Below are 20,521 nucleotides of genomic sequence, written 5' to 3'. Positions count from 1 at the left end.
TGTTTAAGAAGTCTTTTCCTATTATAAGATCTCAAAAATGTTGTTTTCTTCTAAAAAAATCATTTTATACCTTTAAATTTTACATCAGCAATCTATTCAGAATAATTTGTTATATGTGTTAGTAGTGACTTAAGTCTTTTTATCCATCAAGATAACACACTCCCATTTATTCTGAAAATGTTGTGTTTGCCTTTCTTTTTATTTGCTGTCATGTATCATTGCCTCATCCAGTTTAACATCACCTCACCCTCGGAGCTGATTTTCTGTCAAGTCTCCTGGTGATTCAGGCTTTTCTTGTCTCTTTCAATCTTTACAACCCCAGTGTGCCACACAATCAAGGTTAGTCTTGGTACCAGAAATCTTCAGTGGAAATTTTTGTTTACAGCATTGATTATTCTCATGTTTTAAAGGGAAAATTGCACCATGTTGAGAGACAATTTTTGGTCTCTTATGTTTTTTCACAGCTTGTATCAGCTTCTGTCCTAAATTATCTTTTCAAGGAATTTTTGTATAACAATCAGTTTCAGATAATGTCTGCAGTACCTCCTCCAGGGAAAAGGACAGATTAATTACTGGACCAACATAATAAAAATAGTGCCTTCCTCTGAGGCAAAATTTCGGCAGGTCTGTTGAGGACCAACTTTGAAATATTTGGATTTCTTAACCTTGACAACATCCTCACTTGTGATGCATCCACCTGGGCCTCTTTATATCACCTCTGAGGAACTTGAGGTGGACAAGAACAAAGGCAAACATGAAGCTTCTGCTGTTTACTATGTCATGAATAATAAAATCTTCTTTCTCAGACCCCAGAGTCTCATGCCTTCTGACAGCATCCATGAAGTTGACAGGATAATTTGGTATCTTGCCAGTAGGGTAAAATCTAAGACACTTCTTCACATTCCTTAACAGTCATGATGATGAGGATGTGATGCCGAGAGAGACAAGATTTTCTCAGAGAGAAAATTACAAAGATCCTTCAGAATCCCAGTTAAGGGATAGGAGAATGCTTCCTAGAACAAGTGGAAATTTTCTCACCCAAGTTCTGGGCAACGTGAGAAAAGGACAGTCCTTTTCAACAAATGATGCTGGGAAAATTGGATATCCACATGCAAAAGAAGGAGGTTGGACCCTTAACACCTTATACAAAAATTAACTCAAAATGGATCAAATGTAAGACCTAAAACAATAAAACTCTTAGAAGAAAACAAAGGGCAAAAGGTTCATGACATTAGACTTGGCAATGATTTCTTTGGATTTGACACCAAAGGCACAGGTAATACAAACTGAACTTCACAAAATTTAAAAAGCTTTTGTGCATCAAAAGACAGAATCATCAGAGTAAAAAGACAATCCACTGAACAGGAGAAAATATTCGCAAGTCATATACCTGATAAGAGATTAATATCCAAAATACAGAGAGAACTCTTAAAACTCAAAAAAAAAAAACCCAGAAATAACCCAATTTAAAAATTGGCAAAGGACGTGAATAGACATTTTTCCATAGAAGATATACAAATGACAAATAAGCACATGAAAAGATGCTCAACATCACTATTCATTAGGTGAATGCAAATCAAAAAATCAAAACTACAATGAAATACTATCTTATAGCCATTAGGATGGCTACTATCAAAATAATAGAAAACAACACTTGATGGCAAGAATGTGGAGAAACTGGAACCCTGTGCACTGTTGGTAGGAATGTAAGATGGTACAGCCGCTGGAAAACAGGATGGCAGCTCCTCAGAAAATTAAAAATAAAATTACTATATGATGCAGCAATTCCACTTCTGGGTACCTATACAAAAGAATTGAAAGCAGGGTCTCAAAGAGATATTTGATAGCTGAAACATGGAAGCAACCCAACTTTCCGTCAACAGATGAACAGACAAGTGCGGTATATACATAAAATGCAATATTATTCAGTCTTAAAAGAAAGGAAATTCTGCCATATAATACAACATGAACCTTGAGGATGTGAACATTAATAAAGGGAACCCTCACCAAGACGGTGTCGGGAGACCAGCAGGGGGAGCTCTCACACGCGTACCACGGGATCTCAATACAGATCCCAGCAGGAAGAGATGTTACCTTGCATCTCCGGCAGTAAGTGACGCTACTTTACTACCACCAGCAAGAGGAAGCAAGATTTTCTCATTGCCTAGCAACAGTTCAGCCAATGAGAGACTGTCACAACTCAATGAAAAACCATTGTACTTTGAACTCCCAGTTTCCGCCAATGGATTTTTTGTTTATGACAGCCCCTCCCAACTGCCCTTTCTCCTCTATAAAATTTTCCTCTTCTTTGCTTTATTGGACTCACACATGTGTTTCCTCACAGGTGCATGTCCCAAATTGTAATTCTTTGCAGCTCCTGCATAAACCCATTTTGCTGGTAAAACAACTGGCTGTTTTAGGTTAACAAGGGCATTATGCTAAGTGAAATAAACCAGTCACAAAAGGACAAATACTGTATGATTCCACTATGTGAGATACTTATAGTAGTCAAAATCATAGGAGACAGAAAGTATGAGTGGTGGTTTCCAGGGACCGGGGAAAGGGGGAAATGAGGAGTTATTGTTTAATCGGTATAGAGTTTCAGTTTTACAAGATGAAATGAGTTACAGAGCTGAATGGTGGTGATGGCTACACAACATTATGGATGTATTTCATACCACTGATCTGTACAATTTTTAATGGTTAAGATGGTAAATTTTATGAGTATTTTTGCTACAATTTTAAAAATTGGAAAAAAAATCCAGGGACTTGTTCAAATGAGAAAATCTAATAAAGACCCAACCCCAGGACCTGGCTCAAGCAGCCCTTCTCCCTCAATATTTTAAACATCACATACCTGTGGGTGAGTGGGGTTACAGGCCTGGTAGAGCTGGATTTTCCCCACTCAGCCTCCAGGAGGGTAAAAGAAAAGTAGCTCCACATGTCACAAAATCAGAAACTAGAAGTTTGAGTTGGCTAGACTCTGATTTCAGATGGATGGAGAGAAACATGTGACCCTGGTATTCTTCACGGTGAGTAGCTGCCCCCTGCCCCCAAGAGCTCCTTACTTTCCCAATGGAGGCTGAGGAGCTGGAATCTACTCCCCACCCTGTAGTTTAACCTTAATGAAAATGAAGAGCAGTTCCCATTCTGCTGTCCCCCTACCCTGTGTGTACATACTCTAGAGTATTAGGAAAAATAGACCTTCCAGCTCCAAGCGTGGGGAAGCAGGGGAGCTATTAGGAACCCTGGTGTGGGCTTTGCTCAGCTCCCTGCCCCAAATGAAAAGTGTTGAGAGGTTACTGCCCTTCCCTTAATATCTCAACCTAGAGTCTGGGCACACAGTTCTGTGAGAAGGGTAATGACGCATGAGTATGTCTGTAGTAGCCCCAGCTATTTTACTGTTGAACACTGGCCAGAAGGAGGAGCAGAGGGCAGGCCTTAAAAAACTGGAAGGGAAAGAAGACATGCTATTTGCAGGCTTGGGCAAGAAATCTTTTCATATTTTCGAGCAGCACTCAAGTCTCTCTCCAGCCACTGGATGGAAATGGCTTCCAACCTAGGGACACAGACATTGACCCCTGACTTGGGCAAGTTCTCCCCATTCCCTCCCTTTACAAGGCAGCACCACTCCAAAGACATTCAGGGACAGGAACATTTTCCTAGAATCAGTGGCATTGTTGTTGTTGCAGTTTAGAAAATAAAATCAGTGTCCAACAGAAGTAATTCTGGAAGGGTACTGAGTGGAGCTATCTATTTGGAGATTTTTTTTTTTTTAATATGGATCCTGGGAAGAGCAGGTAAGGCCTAGAAACATGTCAGGGTCTGTCTTATGATGTTACTCTGTCTGGAAACAAAATGAACTTGACACTGACACCTCGCCCTCAGTGGCACTATGGGAAATAGGAGACTCTCCCTATGGAGATTACATGTCTGTCTTGATGACTTCCTTGCAGTGTAAAGAAATCCTCCGGTAATGGTGGGAGTGTTCATGAGGTAACCACATGCTGCCGTAGTGAAAATGAAGCAGAGAGTAAGAAAGCAGCTGAGATAGAATGAGTAGGAAATGAATGAAGGGGGAGAAGAACAGCCAGCCTGGTGGGAATGAATGAAAACACCCCCATCATCTTCATCTTCACCACCCACCCATACACACAAACAGATCCAGGTCCCATATCCTTGTGGCTCAGGGATGAACTCTAGGCCACATTGGTGCATCCCTGCAGAAATGTGCATGGAACTTGTCTTTAAGCACAAAGACGTCTGAGAGATGTCTTCAGGCCTGTCATCACCCGTTTGGGAAGATGAACCCGGTGCCTTCCTTCCATCCATACTTGATGACAATATTTAGAATCTTGTCCTTCTTGTGAACAGTTTGCACATCAGGAACAAAGCGCCCCCTTGTGGCCCTTATCTGCTTGGGCAGCCATGGTAATTCTCCTCCGAGGAAACAACGTGCATTTCATGCACCACAGGTTGACCTCATGGGAACACAGTAACTCTAGGGCTCTGCTAGGACCTCTACTCAGACTATTGAAGTTAAAGCAGCCAAAGGTACCAAATGGCTCCTCAAACTCATCCACTTCTAGGTCATCTAGGTCGAAGCATTTGAAGGGCTGAATGGAGAAGCTGGTGGTTAAAAGAAAAAAAAAAAAAAAATCCAGCCAAAGAAGTGGAGTCATCAAAAAGGGAGACAATGTTACTTTGGGGTGGGGGGTTCTCATGAATGGTGTTATGGAAGAGGCCACTGGAGACAAGTGATGCACCACTGCTGATTTAAGCCTGCAGGGGACGAGACATCAGGGCCACGTAGCTCATTCCGGCTCCATCCCGGTCTCTTCACTCTGACCGGATCAAGGACTTGGAGCAGCAAACGTCAGCTCTTACAGAAAGGGTCGGCTTACAGAGCAAGCAAAGCCTGTGGCATGGGAGTGCTGCTCGTAACAATACACCTAATATCACACAGTCATCATTTTATTTGATTCTCCCACGTTGAAGTTCATAAAAACCAAGTCACCCTCCAGGTGGAAAAGATAGGACTGGAGAACTCAGAGGATGGGCCCCCAGGGCCAGTGACCTTTTCCATGTACTCCATGGCTGAGGCACTTCTCAACAAATGAGAGTGGGTGGATTAGAAGGGCCGTGTGACTGACCTCAGGTCACACTGAGTGGGAAATTTCTTCAAAAAAAACAAAAAGAAAAAAAGAGCCATAAAGAAATGTTAAGCTATACTCAGTAGACTATTAGTAAATCTGTCAGTCATTCTGGAACTATTACAAATATTTTATGTGCCTTCCTGATATACGGAATGTATAACTATATAACATATACTCTATTTATGATACTTATATATTTTATATAATTATATTTAATGTTTCCAAATATCCTAAAATGTAATTATAAGTATTATATAATTATATACATATCCTGCAATGTGAATAAAACAAATGATTATGTCAATGTCATTAAAAACTAAGATTTTCAGCATAAAAGACAAAAGAAGTACCATAAATATAAAATCAAACAGATCTGGGTTGTGATCAGACATTCCGCATTTCTAACAAGTTCCCAGGGGATGCCAAGGCTGTTGGTCTATTCCGCAGGCTCTGGGCTTCTCTGGTGGCACAGTGGTTAAGAATCCGCCTGCCAATGCAGGGGACACGGGTTTGAGCCCTGGTCCGGGAAGATCCCACATGCCGCAGAGCAACTAAGCCCGTGTGCCACAACTACTGAGCCTGCGCTCTAGAGCCTGTGAGCCACAACTACTGAGCCCACGTGCCACAACTACTGAAGCCCATGCGCCTAGAGCCCGTGCTCCACAACAGAGTAGCCCCCACTTGCCACAACTAGAGAAAGCCCACGTGCAGCAACGAAGACCCAACGCAGCCAAAAATAAAATAAAAATAAATTTATTTAAAAAAAAGATTCTGGGCTTCCCTGGTGGCGCAGTGGTTGAGAATCTGCCTGCTAATGCAGGAGACACGGGTTCGAGCCCTGGTCTGGGAAGATCCCACATGCCACGGAGCAACTGGGCCCGTGAGCCACATCTACTGAGCCTGCGTGTCTGGAGCCTGTGCTCCGCAACAAGAGAGGCCACGATGGTGAGAGGCCCACGCACCGCGATGAAGAGTGGTCCCCGCTTGCCGCAACTAGAGGAAGCCCTCACACAGAAACGAAGACCCAACACAGCCAAAATAAATAAATAATAATTAAAAAAAAAAAAAAGATTCTAAGGTTCTTGTATTAACACGAGGAGGATAAAGGTTTTGATGGTTAGACTTTGACATGTTGGTTATGCGTGTGCTAATTTCTAGGGCAGCGGTCTCAGCTGGGAGGGATTTTGCCTCCTAGTGCATATATGCCATGTTGGAGACATTTCTGGCCATGGAGGAGGTGGGAGGTGTTACTGCTAGCTAGTGGAAGCTGGGGATGCCAATAAACTTACTACAGCACAGCCCCTACAAGAAATTATCAGGCTGAAAATATCAACAGTACTCAGGTGGGGGAACACTGTTCCAGGGGAACCACTAAAAGAATAAAAACAGAATCTGTGGATTCCAAACTAGGAAGAGGGGAGAAATGAATTGGTAAAATAAATCCTAAGTCAATCCACAAAGAGGCAATGAGAAAAAGAAAAACAGAAGAGTAGAAGAAATAGAAAGCATAAAGGGAGGTGGCAGATTTAGGTGCAAATATTTTAGTTAAGTACATTAAATATAATTGGAACTAAATGTCAGTTAACAAAGATCGTCAGACTGGATTTTCTAAAAATATGCCATTTACGATCGCTATATATAAAACCTAAGGCTGCCGAAAGTTTGAAAACAAAAGGATGGGAAAAGCGTACCGTGCAAATACTAATCAAAAGAAAGCTGAAGGATCTATATTAGTATCAGAGAAATAAAACTTGACATGAAAAGATCCTGCTCGATGTAAAGAAGTAATCTCATAATGATAAAAGACTGAATTCACCAAAATATAGTCTTCATTTTAAAATGCCTCTATAAACATGGCTTCAAAATACATAAAGCAGAAATTTATAAAACTAATAGAAAGAGCAGGCAATTCTACAATTAAAGTGGGAGTTTAGCAATTTTCTTAGTATTAATTTGTTAAAAGCTAAATTTAGAAATGAATAGCAGGTCTGCCTACCACAAACAATAAACTTGGTCTTTTGGACCTTGCAGAATGTTGCTCACATCTGCTGACTCTGCTCAATGACACAAAGAGAGTTACAACACTTGACCATATACCGGGCCCCATAAGTCAGTCTCAGCTGTTATCAAAGGATTTTAAAAATATCAAACATATTCTCTAACTATAGTGCAAAGAAGATAGAAATCGATAGCAAATATAAGGAAAGTCCTCTTCTAAACAGCACCAGAAAAAAAGTCATCCCTTGGTATATGCGGGTTAACCCCAGAACCCACCATGGATACCAAAATCCACGTATGCTCAAGCCCCTTATATAAAATGCCGTAGTAATTGCACATAACCAACGCACACCCTCTTATATACTTTAAATCATCTCTAGATTACTTATAATACCTAATGCAATGTAAATGCTATGTAAATAGTTGCCAGCATGCAGAGAGTTCAAGTTTTGGTGTTTGAAACTTTCTGGACTTTTTTTCCCCTCAACCCGAGGGTGCAGGGGGCCAACTGGAGTATAAATAACTTTGTGGAGAGGACAGAAGAAAATTCTGTTTTATTCTTACAAACCTACTTACCTAGACCGGGGTAGCCAGATAGGGCTTAGTGGTGACTGTTCTTCATTGAGATGTAATTCATGTATCACCAAATTTACCCTCTTATAGTGTACAATTACATGAGTTTTAGTATATTTACAAAGTTGTGAAACCATCTCCACTAGTTCCAGGACATTTCATCACCCCCAAAAGAAGCCTGATACCCATTAAGGAGTCACTTTCCATTGCCCACCACCCCCTACCCCGACCACTCGACCTCAGCCACTTATCTACTTTGTCTCTATAGATCTGCCTATCTGGACATTGCATGTAAATGAAAGCTCACAATATATGGCCGCTTGTGTCTGGCTCCTTTCGCTTAGCATAATGGTTTTTTTCCCCAGGTTCACCCATGTTGCAGCACATGTCAGTACTTCGGTCATTTTTATAGCTAAGTAGTATCCATCATATGGATACACCACATTTTATTTGTCCATTCATCAGCTGATAAACACTTGAGTGGGTTCCACATTTTGGCTCTTGTGAACAATGCTGTTAGCAGCATTCGTGTACAAGCTCTTATGTGGCCATGTTTCCAATTCTCTTGGGTATATACCTAGCAGTGGAACTGCTTGGTAATGTTTTCCAAAGTGGGTCCACCACTTTACATTCTCACCAGCAGTGCATGAGGGTTCCAATTATCTCCACATCCTCACCAAACACTTGTTATTGTCTGCAATAATACAAATGATTTTTGTGATCTTGTATCCTGCCATGTTGCCAAACATGTTTAGTAGCTCATTTTTTTTTTTTTAGTGGACTCCTTAGGATTTCCTATATATAAGATCATGTCATCTGCAAACAGTTTTACTTCTTCCTTTCCAATCTGCAAGCCTTCGCTTTTTCTTGACTAAATATTCTGGCTAGAACTTCCAGTACAATGTTGAGTAGAAGGGACAAGAGTGTCTTGTAAGTTCCTGACCTTATGTGGAAAGCACCCAGTCTTTCACCGTTAAGTATTATGTTAGCTGTGGGGTTTTGGAGACGTCTTTTATCATGTTAAGGAGGTTCCCCCCTATTCCTAGTTTGTTTTTATCGCAAAAAGGTGTTGGATTTTGTCAAATGCTTTTTCTGCATCAACTGAGATGATTATGTGGTTTTGTGTTTTATTCTACTAATGGTGTATTACGTTGATTTTTCTGATGTTAAACCTTGAATGCTTGGGATAGATTCCATTTGGTCATGGTGCATAATTTTTTTTAATGTGTTGCTGAATTCAGGTTGTCAGTATTTTGGAGCATTTTTGCATCTATGTTCTTATGAGATAATGGTCTAGTAGATCTCTTTCATTTGGTGTTTTTGTCTGGTTTTAGGTATCAGGGCAATACTGGCCTCAGAATAGCTGGGAAGTGTTTCCTCCCCTTCTATTTTTTGGAAGAGTTTGTGAAGAACTGGTATTAATTATTTAAATGTTTTGGTAGAATTCAGCAAAGCCATCTAGGTCTGGGCTTCTCTTTGTGGATAGTTTCTTTGATTACTAATTCAGTATATTCCATATATTCCAAACACAAGAACATTTCTGCTGGGCTTTATATTCCATAGAAAAGGGATAAAACTCTACATTAACAGTCAAAGTCAGGTTTTGTCACTAGAGCAGTTCAGGTCAGATCAGGTTTTGCCCCCTGACTCACTAAAAAGGATTTCCACAACGTGCATCATGGCTAAGAGATGAGGACCTGTATTCCTGTAGTGCTACTAAGCCAGCCACGCCGTGTCCCTCCTCGTCTAGCTTGTCAGGCCAGCTTCCTTCTTTGGCTGGGCTGAAGAGGCTCTCAAGCTACAAGAGGAAATCAAGGCATTTCCTTTCTTCTGGGAGATTTGTGGAGTTCTGGTCTGGTCGGTCGGTCCGTAAGGGCCCACATCACACACCCAACGCACTCTGGGTCTGTTCCCCCATCTGGGAAACACAGCTGGACAGGGAAGAACTGAAGGGGGTGGCTGGAGTGGGGATTTCCTCCACACGGGAGGGCTGATGACAGGTATGTGCTGAGACTTCAGATATTCTGATGAGAGCCAAGGACAGCAGAGAGACCGGGCCTTCCTTCCGGCTGCTCCTTGTGTAACTTCTCGTGGGTTTGAAAAGGGGAAGTGGCATCAGGTCCACCTCCTCAATCTCTCTGCCCTCTGTCCTCAACCACAGCCCAGCTGAGGTCCTCAGCCTCCAGGACCACCATCCCAGCCTCTTCCCTGGCCTCCTGGCCTTGTTTGACCCCAGAAGGATCTCCCCAAGTCTTACTGGACCCCGTCCCTCAGGGCCAAGTTCAAGCCCTGCACCCTGCTATTTAGAGGCTCCTCGGGATCTGGCCCCTACATACTCCTCCATGCTGCCTGGGTAACTCCGTCCCATTTCCCCACTCTCCATACCGAATTCCTTGTTTCCCTGATGAGGGAGGAGGAAGAAAGCTTTCCAGGTAGAGGTTCATGTTACAGGCAAAAGGCTGGAGATGCTGAAGCGTGTGTGGGTTTGCAGGAGCCAAGAATGTTTGCCAGGGAGTGGTGGGTGGCGAGACTGGGAAGATCTGAATCCTGGGTGCCAAGGAGACCGCAACCTTCCCTTTACTCCCCTAATGCAGGTGCCACCAAGTCCCAATCTGTCTCCTATGGAATCCTCCTGTCACCCTCGTCACCTGCCACCTCCCCACCTCCACCTGCTCCAGCTTAGACCAGAATCCTCCTGGATCTCTTAGCCTCAAGTCTCCCCCACTTCAATTCTGAGGCTGTCACTCCTTTGCCAAAACAAGTCACATGGCCAAGCCCAGAGCCAGTGTGGGAGGGGGCCACTCAAGATGTGAGCCCTGGAGTGTGGTCCACTGGAGGCTGCCAATGTAACAGTCCTACCACGTGTGGTCCAGAGACATCTTAGCTCCGCTGCTGACGTGCGGATGCATCAACAGCATAAAGAGATGAGGCTGACTCCAGGGCATATAGAGTATTCCGGAGCAAGCTGAAGACCGGAGCTTCATCCTGGAAGGCAGAAGCAACCACAGGGGTTCTGGCAGTGAAGAAGTCATCTTGAACACTGCAGCCCCAGGAGACACCACACGGAGCTGGAGAACCTCCCAGCTGAGCCAAGCCCAGGCCACAGGACTATGAGGAATGACACATTTCATTGCTTCAAGTCACTAAGTTTGGGGGGGTTGGGTGGTCATGCAGTAAAATGTTAAGCGGGACACCACAGTCATTCATCTGAACGTTCCTCCAACCATTACTGGCAGGTTGATGACTAAGCTTGAACATTCAACACCATGCTGCAAGTGACTATTACTCTGCCTGCCTCCCCACCTCACGAATTCTTCACTCGTTCAGCCCTTCAAATATTTATACCCCAGGAAAGGTACATTTGGGTTGGGTGGGGTGGGGGGACTGCGTTTAACCACAGGCCCTGCCCTTAGGAAATGAAGGTGAGCTAATCACAGGAGGAACAGAGTCCCTTTCACCCTCACCCCCCAGGGTTCGATTTGGTCTAACAAACAGTAGGGACTCAGTAACATGAGGGCTGAGCTGGTGCAAGCACCTTGCCACCCAACGCCAACTTCCCCTCCACCCTGCGGAGCCAGACTTCACTCAGGTATCACGTCCTCTGTGAAACCTTACACGCACCACCATCCACTACGTCTGCGGCTCCTCTCTCCGGGGCTCTTCGGCCCCTGCACCAGTTAGAACTCGGGTGACCTGCAAGTGATGAAACCCCAAACAGTCACTTAAACAGTTTAACTCTCCCAGGCGACTGGTAACTTGTGTGGGTCTCGACAGCATCAGGAACCCAGGCTCCGCCTATCTTGTTCTGCTGCCTTGCTGGGCCCACACGTCTAAGATCACTTCCTGGCCTGGGATGGCTGCTCCCATTCCGGCCATCTGTTCCACATTCCAGAGCACAGGAAGCAGGAAAAGAGGGGGAGCGTATCTCCTCCCTGCTTAGGAACACTTCCTAGGAGCTGCACATACCACTTTGTCCACATATTACTGGCTAGAATTCAGTCGCAAGGCCACACCAAATTTCAAGAGACCCTGGGAAAATGCCTTGAATCCAGGCAGTCATGTGCCCAGCTAAAAATCAGGGTGTCTATCTTAGTAAAGAAATAGGCGGACAGATGTTGTGGGATAACTGGTTCTGTGCAGCCACAGTCCCCGGCCTGCCCCGTCACAGCCTTGACTATCCCGAGACCTCCCAACCACAGGGGCTTCTCCAGCAAGTTACAGCTCCCCTGACTGACTCCTCTCACGCCCCACGAGTCAGTATCCACCTTATGTGTATGAACTCATCGAGTCTTCACACCCAGCCCCTCAATCTGGTTCTACAGTTATCCCCATTGAGTTCAGAAAGACTGGGCAACCCACTCAAGGCCACACAGCCATTAAGTGAAGGAACTGGGATTTGGATGCAAGCAGTCTGGCTCCAAGGCACCTGCTCTTAACCACCACATACTCAGCCAACGTCTGTGAAACTGAACTGCACCTCAGGACGGTGCTGGCCAGAGACACCTCGTGGACCCTCTACCCCGTGGGCCAGCTGCACTCCCGTCGGCTTCCCAGAGAATCCTCCTCACTCGCAGGACACAGGGGTGTGCGAGCCCAGTAATTAGGTCCTCCTCAGAGAGAAGGGCAAGACAGTGGCACTGAGGTGGTGCCCTCTTCTCCATGCTAGTGACTAAGACCAGAGGACCAGCTATTTCTAGACCTTTATTTCTCTGTGAAAAGGGGAAAAAAAGGAATAAAAACGACACAGTTGACACAAAAAAAACCACCGAGGGGAAGGAAGGGAGGTGGAGAAGTAGATGACGGAGGGAGTCCCCATTACAGCAGCAGAAGCCAGTGACCTGGGATGCTCACATCTCTCCCCCAGCGTGGGTGGGAGTGGCCCCTTCCTCCCAAGGTCTCTCTGCCCTGTCCCACCTTGCGCTCCCCTCAGCCCCTCGGGAGGTGGACGGTGAGAAGTCGGATTCCCAGGCTGGGGAGGGGAGGATCCATGCTGGGGGAGGGGCCTGGGGTCAGACCATGCACAGGGAGTGACAGCCAAAGGCCCCCCAATGTCTCCCTGAGGGAGGGACTGGGGGGGAAGGATGGACACCAGAGGCCGGCGTTGGCTCCTCTTCCAGCATCAGGCGAGAGACAGAACTGGGGGAACAGGAACAGTTGGGAGTCAGAACAGCAGGTAGCCCTCTGCCCACAGCTGCTCCTGCATCTCCCCGCCTGGAGCGGCTGCTCCCAGGCCTAGCGCCATCCTTGCAGACCACCCTGCCGCTGGGGTCTCGGAGTTCTCAATGCCTTACCAGTCAGAGCCTCCTGGGCAAAGTACTTGACGTCCACGTCCTGGTCCTGGGTCAGCTTCTCTAGGATGGGCTTGACTTCGCTCTGCAGTGTGCTGGGAGGAGAAGAGGAGGGCAAGGGGTCAGCCAGGTGGGGCCGGGGGCACAAGGTGTGCACACAGACAGACACACAAGTGAATTAAGAGTCTCAGGGGCCAGAGAAACAATTACTTTGAAGGTTGGAAGTCTGACAAACCAGGACAGAGGCCTCTGGGGCCCAGAATAGGTACAGGGAGGTCAGACAATGTGGAAAAGTGGAATCCAGAACCCACAAGTCTCTGAGCCTTGGCAATCGGATACCTTCCATTCATTTAACATATTTATTGAGGCCTACTGCGTGATAGGTGTGAACAGTGGAAAATCCAACCCTCTTGATTCTCACCCACGTGGAGCTTGGGCTGGGAGGAAGACACAGACCAAACTGATGATGAGTAACAGGAGAGGCAAGTGCCACAAGGGAGGGACTTGGCCCTACAGGAGCCCACGGAGGTAAGGGGCCCAGGGAAATGCATCTGCACCGACACTCAGTTGTTTGGGGAAACGAAGGTGGACTTCAGAGAGAAACTAAAGGTACGAAGCTGTGTCGTGGACAGAGACAGAAGTCAGAGGTGCAGGTGTCACGTGTCCCCTTCCAGTTGACAGAGCTCCCCCTCCCCCCCAATATAACCACTATTCTCATCCTACATGCCCCTTTCTCCATTTTTGAAGTTGATATGAATGGAATCCCAGGATAGGTTTTCTTGGGCCTGGCTTCTCACGCAGGTGAGTCTCTGAGAGTCACCTAGGTTGCTGCATACAGCAGGAAGGAGTCTTTTTATTGCTAAATACAGTCTCCTACCATATGAATAAACCACAACTTATCCACTATACTGTCGACGGGCACTTGCGCTGTTTCCACTTCATGGCTAATATGAATAAAGCTACCATGAACCTTCTTTTGTTACAAACAAGCACTCCTTTCTCTTGGCTATACACCCGGGAGAGGATACACCCGGGAGAGGATACACCCGGGAGAGGACACGCCAGCTCATGGGGTGTACGTCTAATTAGCTTCACTCAACTCCACCAATTTTCAATGATTAGGCCCATTTATTATTTACAGCCCCACCGGCAAGATATGAGAGTTCCAGCCGTCTACCAACACCAGAGAGTTCTTCACCAACACTTGCGCCACTGAGCTTTTTTAGTTTAGCCATTCTGACATGGCGATCCATTTCCCCCACTGAACTGCAGTAGCAGCGGCTGTGGTATACACAAGGGTCTGTTTCTGTGCCCTCAATTCTGTGCCATTGAGCTATTTGAATATTATTGTGCCAACACCTCACTTTTTAATTACTGTGGCATCATAGTTAAGTCTTGGTATCTGGTAGGATAAGTCTTCCAACTCTGTTATTCTTTAGGATCACCTTGCTTATTCCAGATCTTTGCATTTTCACGTTAATTCCAGAATCTACTTGTCAATTTTTCAACAAAGAACCTGCTGAGATTAACTGAGATTATACTAAACTTATGAGTCTGGGGAACCATCCCATCCATGAATATTATGTACGTCTTCTTTAATTTCTCAAAGCAACATTTCATAGTTTTCACTAGAGGTATTACACATCTTTCATTAAATTTATTACTTGGTATTTGATGGTTTTGGTGCAATTGTAAATTACACACACACACACATTTGTTAATTTTATTTTCTAATGATTTGTTGCTATTATATAGAACTGCCACCTTCTCACCCCCTCCCACTATGTGAGGCAGGTCATGTGAATTCTCATTCTACATTTGAAGAAACTAAGACCTCGAGGTCACAGAGCAAGCAAACAGCAGTGCTGGGCCTCAAACCCTAAGCTCTACCTTCAAAAGTCAAAGATTAAGATGCCCCAAAGCAGCGCTGCTGGTGTGTGAAGGAGGGTCCAGGCCTCACCTGTTGTCCAGGATGGGCCCTATCTTCTGTAGGGACTTGGCCACGTTGAAGCGGACATTGGCGACGGGGTCCCCAGCCATACGCAGCACCGTGGGCAGCATGTGCTTGGTGGTGATGTCCTGCCCACAGACCTCGGACAGCACCTGGAGGTCAGTGCGCAGCACAGGGTGACCACCCAGAGTTCATGGCTAACTCCCATCTCCTCCCTTTCTGACCAGGCCACCCTGGTGATCGTCAGGCCAGAGGGCGAAGCTGAGCAACAGGGGGGCTCTGAGCCCAGACTCGCCCACCCTGAGGGTAGTTTATGCTCTGGAAGCTCCCATCTCCCCTAACACCCTCCTAACACCACCGTCTCCCTGCCCTGCAAACTCCCAGCCCACATTGTCCCATCCCGTCTCCCCACCCTCAGACTTCCCTTCATCCTCTTGGGATGGGACTTGATTCCTGACCCCTGGGATCCCTTCCTTAGTGCAGTGGTCTCCAAAGTGAGGCATGGGAAGAAATTATCAGAACACTTAGTTATGTTAGTTTTGAAATCCTATCCTGTAATTTCTAGTTATGTGTATGGTTTATTTAAGTGATTAAATATAGCTAATATATGGCAGAGCTAGAATTAAAAAGCAGATCTGATTCTATAAACTGCACATTTAACTATTGTATCATAAATAGATATATACACATTTTGTGGGGAAGGAGAGGGTGCTCAGAAAGGTTTGGCAATCACTGTTCCGAGAGGCCACGTCTCCCTAGTCCTGGGCCTCCCACAACACAGGTCCCCACCCCCAGAGGCCCTGTGACTCCAACTGGGGAGCCCCAACCTCTGGCCTGCAGTCCCCCAAGGACTCACCCCTGCAACCCTAGATCCCATCACTTCCCCACCCCCAAGCCAGGTTTCTCCCGAGGACCCTCTGCCATTCCTCCTCTCCTAGGTACTCGCCATCCCTCAGGGACAGGCCGGAGGCAGGTGGGCGTGCTCACATTGATGCAGAAGAGCGTAGTCATGCGGTGCAGGTAGTTGGGGTCCCCAGACATGGCCAAGACCTTGGGGATGATAGTAGCATGGGCCCACTCCTTCCCAAACTTCTCCACCAGTTTCTTCAGGTTGCTGGTGGCCGCCTCGCGGATGGCATAGACTGCAGAAGGATGAGGGGCGGGGGGCGGTGATTCAGAGGTGAAGGACTGACCCGGGTGGGGAGTCACAGTCACACTCACTACCGCCTACCGAGCAGCCCTAGGTACCGGGCCACGTACGAACCAAGAAACTCCAAGAGAAAGAAAGGGCTTGCTGTGTGCTAAATGTAGGGTTTTCTTTCCACGCAGTACCTCCTCAAGAGCTCCGAGATACAGACGGGCAGACTGAGGCTCTGAGAAGTGATTTGCCCAAACAAATGATTTAGTACTTAGTACATGGAATGGAGCCTGCCTGTTACAGAAAAACGTTAACTTTTATTTTTGCCACTCTTAGTGAAAACAATGAGCAGTTCTCACAACGGCCTTGAAAGACTGGGATGAGAAGCCCCATGTTTCACACAATGAGCGTGGGCTGAAAGACGGCAAGTGACTTGCTTAAGCTTCGACAGCCAGGAGGTGGGATTCAAACCCAGGCTGTCTGCTTGGTGGCCCTAGGACTCTCGACTGTAGCAGGCAGCCCCTGGGTGACCTGTTAGGTCCGCCTCCTACCCCTGCACTTCTCTGGGACTCCAAAAAGCAAGGGAGCTGGTCCACGTGAGCATCTGACAGCATGCGAGAGTGACTCTAGCCTCCCCCACTCCCCCCACCTGCCCCAGACAATCCACCCCTGCATCCTTCCTGGAGCCCCAATCTCCTCCCAGAGATACCAGAAGTACTCACCGTGATCGACAAGCCAGGCCATGCACAAGGAGTTGAGTTTCTCATCAAAGAACTCCACCCCCTGCAGAAGACAAGGAAGTAAGGGATCACGGGAGACCGGGTAGTTACCAGCAAACCTCAGGGAAACCACAGCCACCCCAAGCAGCCGGCACTGCTCAGCTTCACCTGAGGGGCTTTCTTCTCTCCTCTCTCTCATTTAATTCTATCCATCTTATAAGGCCCTATTCCCCCTGTGTACCTTCCTCCGACTCCCCGGACAGTCCTCACACCTTCCACTGAGCCCTCACGGCCGCCAGGTCCACCGGCACAGCCCGGGACACACGGCACCGTGACGAGGCTCCACCGTCCACCCCTCCCAGGGCAGCGTGCCTGGCGCCAGGCCTCCGCACTCACCAGCTGTCCAGCCAGCAGAGGCATGTACTCAATGATGGCCAGCCGCACTCGCCACTTGGCATCCTCAGCCAGCTCCACAATGGCGGGAAGCAGGGACTGGGACAGCTGCCGGATGCCAATCACCTCGTTTACGCAGTCCAGGTTGGAGATGATGTTCAGCCGCACCTCCGGGCACTGAGGAGAGGAGAGGATGGTTCTCAGAGAAGGCAATGCACACAGAACCCAGGGCAGGGTGAAAAGAGCTCAACCACACCAACCTCGTATAATAAACATCTCTGCAGGGCAGACTACCACTGCCCAAGCCCAGCTCGCCACCCTGGGGACACATTAAAAGCACACACAATGCAAGCAACATGGATGGAACAGCTTTTCAAATCTCATCATAGCAGCACAAAAAATGTTTAGTCCTGGGGCTTCCCTGGTGGCGCAGGGGTTGAGAATCTGCCTGCTAATGCAGGGGACACGGGTTCGAGCCCTGGTCTGGGAAGATCCCACATGCCGCGGAGCAACTGGGCCCGTGAGCCACAACTGCTGAGCCTGCGCGTCTGGAGCCTGTGCTCCGCAACAAGAGAGGCCGCGATAGTGAAGAGGCCCGCGCACCGCGATGAAGAGTGGCCCCCGCTTGCCGCAACTAGAGAAAGCCCTCGCACAGAAACGAAGACCCAACACAGCCAAAAATAACTATAAAAATAAATAAATAAATAAATAAAAAAGATTACTATTAAAAAAAAAAAAATGTTTAGTCCTTTTGAAGAATATGCAGGAACCACAGTGCAAAAACATGGTACCCTGGGAAAAACAGACAAGATAATAATCCCAGCTCTGCCGTTTGCTAGCTGGGAGCCCTTTGGTAAGGGACTTAACAGTTCTGGATATCAATCTGTGACACGGAAACGGCCATCTAATCCCAAAGGGTGGTTGAGGCTACTGAACTGCCTGATCCACAAAGGGCCTGGCATGTGGGAGTTTATTACTTTTATCATTTCTGTTACTTTTACTCTTTCTGCTAGTCTTTGAGCTCTGCAAGGAGCACGTCTCATTTATCCTTATGTCTCCAGTACCCAGCAGAGTTTCTGGACCATAGTAAGTGCTCAATACATCAGCTGAAAGAAAAAAACGAAGGAATAAAATATTTTTGAGCCACTAGGTGACTACCAATATTATGAGCTCTGACTTACAACATGTGCACATATGCAGGTACCCCCACTTTTCGAAAGTTCGCTTTACACCACTTTGAGTTTATGAAAGACCTACACTGGTGCCTGCTTTTGCTAACCAAAAGAAACCCAAAGAGGATTTTTGCTTTTACGACAGAAAAAAACTGCTTCTTTGCTCTATACCATTTCGACTTATGACAGGTTCATAAGAACGCTCTACGTTCGGATAGCAGGGAAATCTGTGCCCCCATCTGCTTCTAAAAACCTTTGAAGCAACTTTTAAGAAAAGGCACATAAACACAATTAATTCCTTGTCCAACATCATATATTCCTGAATGGCAGACACCACAGTTAGTTTTTCCTACATCTCCCTCTGGGAGCTGTCGGGTAAGGAAGCAAGCACTGAAATGAACCAGTGAACCAAATAAGCAAGTGTGCAGTAAAGGGTTAACTAGACAGGTCTAGGCTGTTCAAACATGGCACATTCCAAAGGACTGGCCCTTGACCAGCTCCTGGGAGATGATCTCTAAGCACCTGGAATATCCAACCTAATAAAAGGATCTTTGTTTACCTGGGGGCCTTGGGCCATGCCAGATAGAGTGTGCTAATAATGTGATTTATGGTGAGGACCTTGGGCCATGTGGCATCAACTTGACCTCTACAGGGGCTGGAGACAGAGTAACCTAAGGTCAGCCACGCGAACGGCTCCATTCCATGCCTACGTGACCAGCCCCCAATAAAAACCCTGGAAACCAAGGCTCGGCGAGCCTCCCTAGTTGGCAGTCTCCTCATGTGCTGTCACACGTTGGTGCCGGGAGAATTAAACGCACTATGTATAACTCCACTGGGAGAAGATAACTGGAAACTGGCGCCTGGTCTCATGCACCTTCTTCATTTGCTGATATTAATCTGTATCCTTTCACCGTAATCAACAGTGACCATGAGTATAACCGCTTTTCTGAGTTCCGAAGGTTGTTCAGGCAAATCACTGGAGCTAAGGGTGGCCATGGGGACTAAGACCCAGCAAGCAATGACGAAGAGTAATGGCAACCGCTGAAAAGACACGACAGCCTCAGCTGCTGGCTCCAAAGTGAGATTTCCCAAAAGGCCTCTCCAACAAATCCTTTGAGAAAAGCACGTAAGTCCCGCTTTTCAAAAATAATAGAGTCTCCTTTAGGAATGAAAGACAGCCAATTTCCTACTACCTAGTCTAAGAGCTGAAGAAGACTCTCAGAGCCAACACACCTTCCCTCCCCTTCACTGGATTAATGTGTTTCTTCCTAAAGCCAAGGATACTCAGAGAGACAGGGAGAGGGAAGGAACTGTCCCAGGGCTCATCAACTTGTTAGTTTCATTCTTTTTCTGTTACATTCGTTTGAATCTTCCACTAGATATAGCTGCTGCAAATGTTCATGAAACACTGTTTACATAAATAACATAAGTGATTTAATTTTAAGCTTACTTATCTTTTCTTAAAAGGACATTATATCCAATGATTATAAAAGCCTCAACTGTCATAATTGGGAGATGGGTGTGCACAGCAGGGGACTCACATGTGAAGAAATGAACTGTTACAATGTTCCCTCCGACTTCCTAGAGCACTGCATATGTGTGCCCTGTGTGCCGTGTGTGTGTGTGTGTGTAGTGTGCGCACGCTCGTGTGCACGTGCATGTACGTCAGGGTGAGGCCTCTGCGAACACGGAAGTTACACTAACAGGGCCCACGCTGGCCTGTGGCATCACCATCTGCCCGGTCACCACCAAGGCAAACACCGGGGAGCCTGCGAGCCCCCAGGCCCCGGCACAGCCCCTCCTGCCTCTCGAAACCAGCCGCACCCCTGCAGCCGCACCCCCTCGCCCAGACTCCAGCAGCAGCCTCCAGTCAGGGCTCCTTGCAGCTCTTCGGGCTGCAGCACTTGCATCTGTCCTCGACACTAGTCTCAGGGTTCCTTCCTAACACCCAGATCTGCTCCACCTCCCCCACCTCAGAGTCAAATCCACACTCCTTCCCCGGCTGTCACCCCACGGCCTCTCCAGCCATCGCCCGGTGCTCTCTCTCATCTTCTGTGCTCCAAGCCAAATAAACAGCTAGGTGAGGTCGGTCGCGTGACTGGCTCTGGCCAACAGGGTGTGAACAGACAGGAT

At 46.8% G+C, this 20,521-nt stretch overlaps 1 protein-coding gene across 1 annotated transcript in view; it reads right to left on the bottom strand.

The window, feature by feature from the left end:
• Positions 1–12,415: 12,415 nt before the first annotated feature.
• Positions 12,416–20,521, bottom strand: part of PPP2R1A (protein phosphatase 2 scaffold subunit Aalpha) — a 33,291-nt gene continuing 25,185 nt past the window's right edge. Inside the window, exons 10-15 of the mRNA XM_061173807.1 lie at positions 17,220–17,393; positions 16,827–16,887; positions 15,954–16,108; positions 14,976–15,118; positions 13,019–13,110; positions 12,416–12,863 (exon numbers count right to left, since the gene is read on the bottom strand). Coding sequence (XP_061029790.1) covers positions 12,847–12,863; positions 13,019–13,110; positions 14,976–15,118; positions 15,954–16,108; positions 16,827–16,887; positions 17,220–17,393 — 642 coding nt within the window. The 3' untranslated portion in view covers positions 12,416–12,846. The remainder of the gene's footprint in view (positions 12,864–13,018; positions 13,111–14,975; positions 15,119–15,953; positions 16,109–16,826; positions 16,888–17,219; positions 17,394–20,521) is intronic.

The sequence above is a fragment of the Eubalaena glacialis genome, chromosome 18 (assembly GCF_028564815.1).
Source record: "Eubalaena glacialis isolate mEubGla1 chromosome 18, mEubGla1.1.hap2.+ XY, whole genome shotgun sequence".
In the NCBI taxonomy this organism is placed as follows: Eukaryota; Metazoa; Chordata; class Mammalia; order Artiodactyla; family Balaenidae; genus Eubalaena; species Eubalaena glacialis.
The sequence above is the reverse complement of the archived record's forward strand: the minus strand, read 5'-3'. Positions and strand labels throughout refer to the sequence as shown.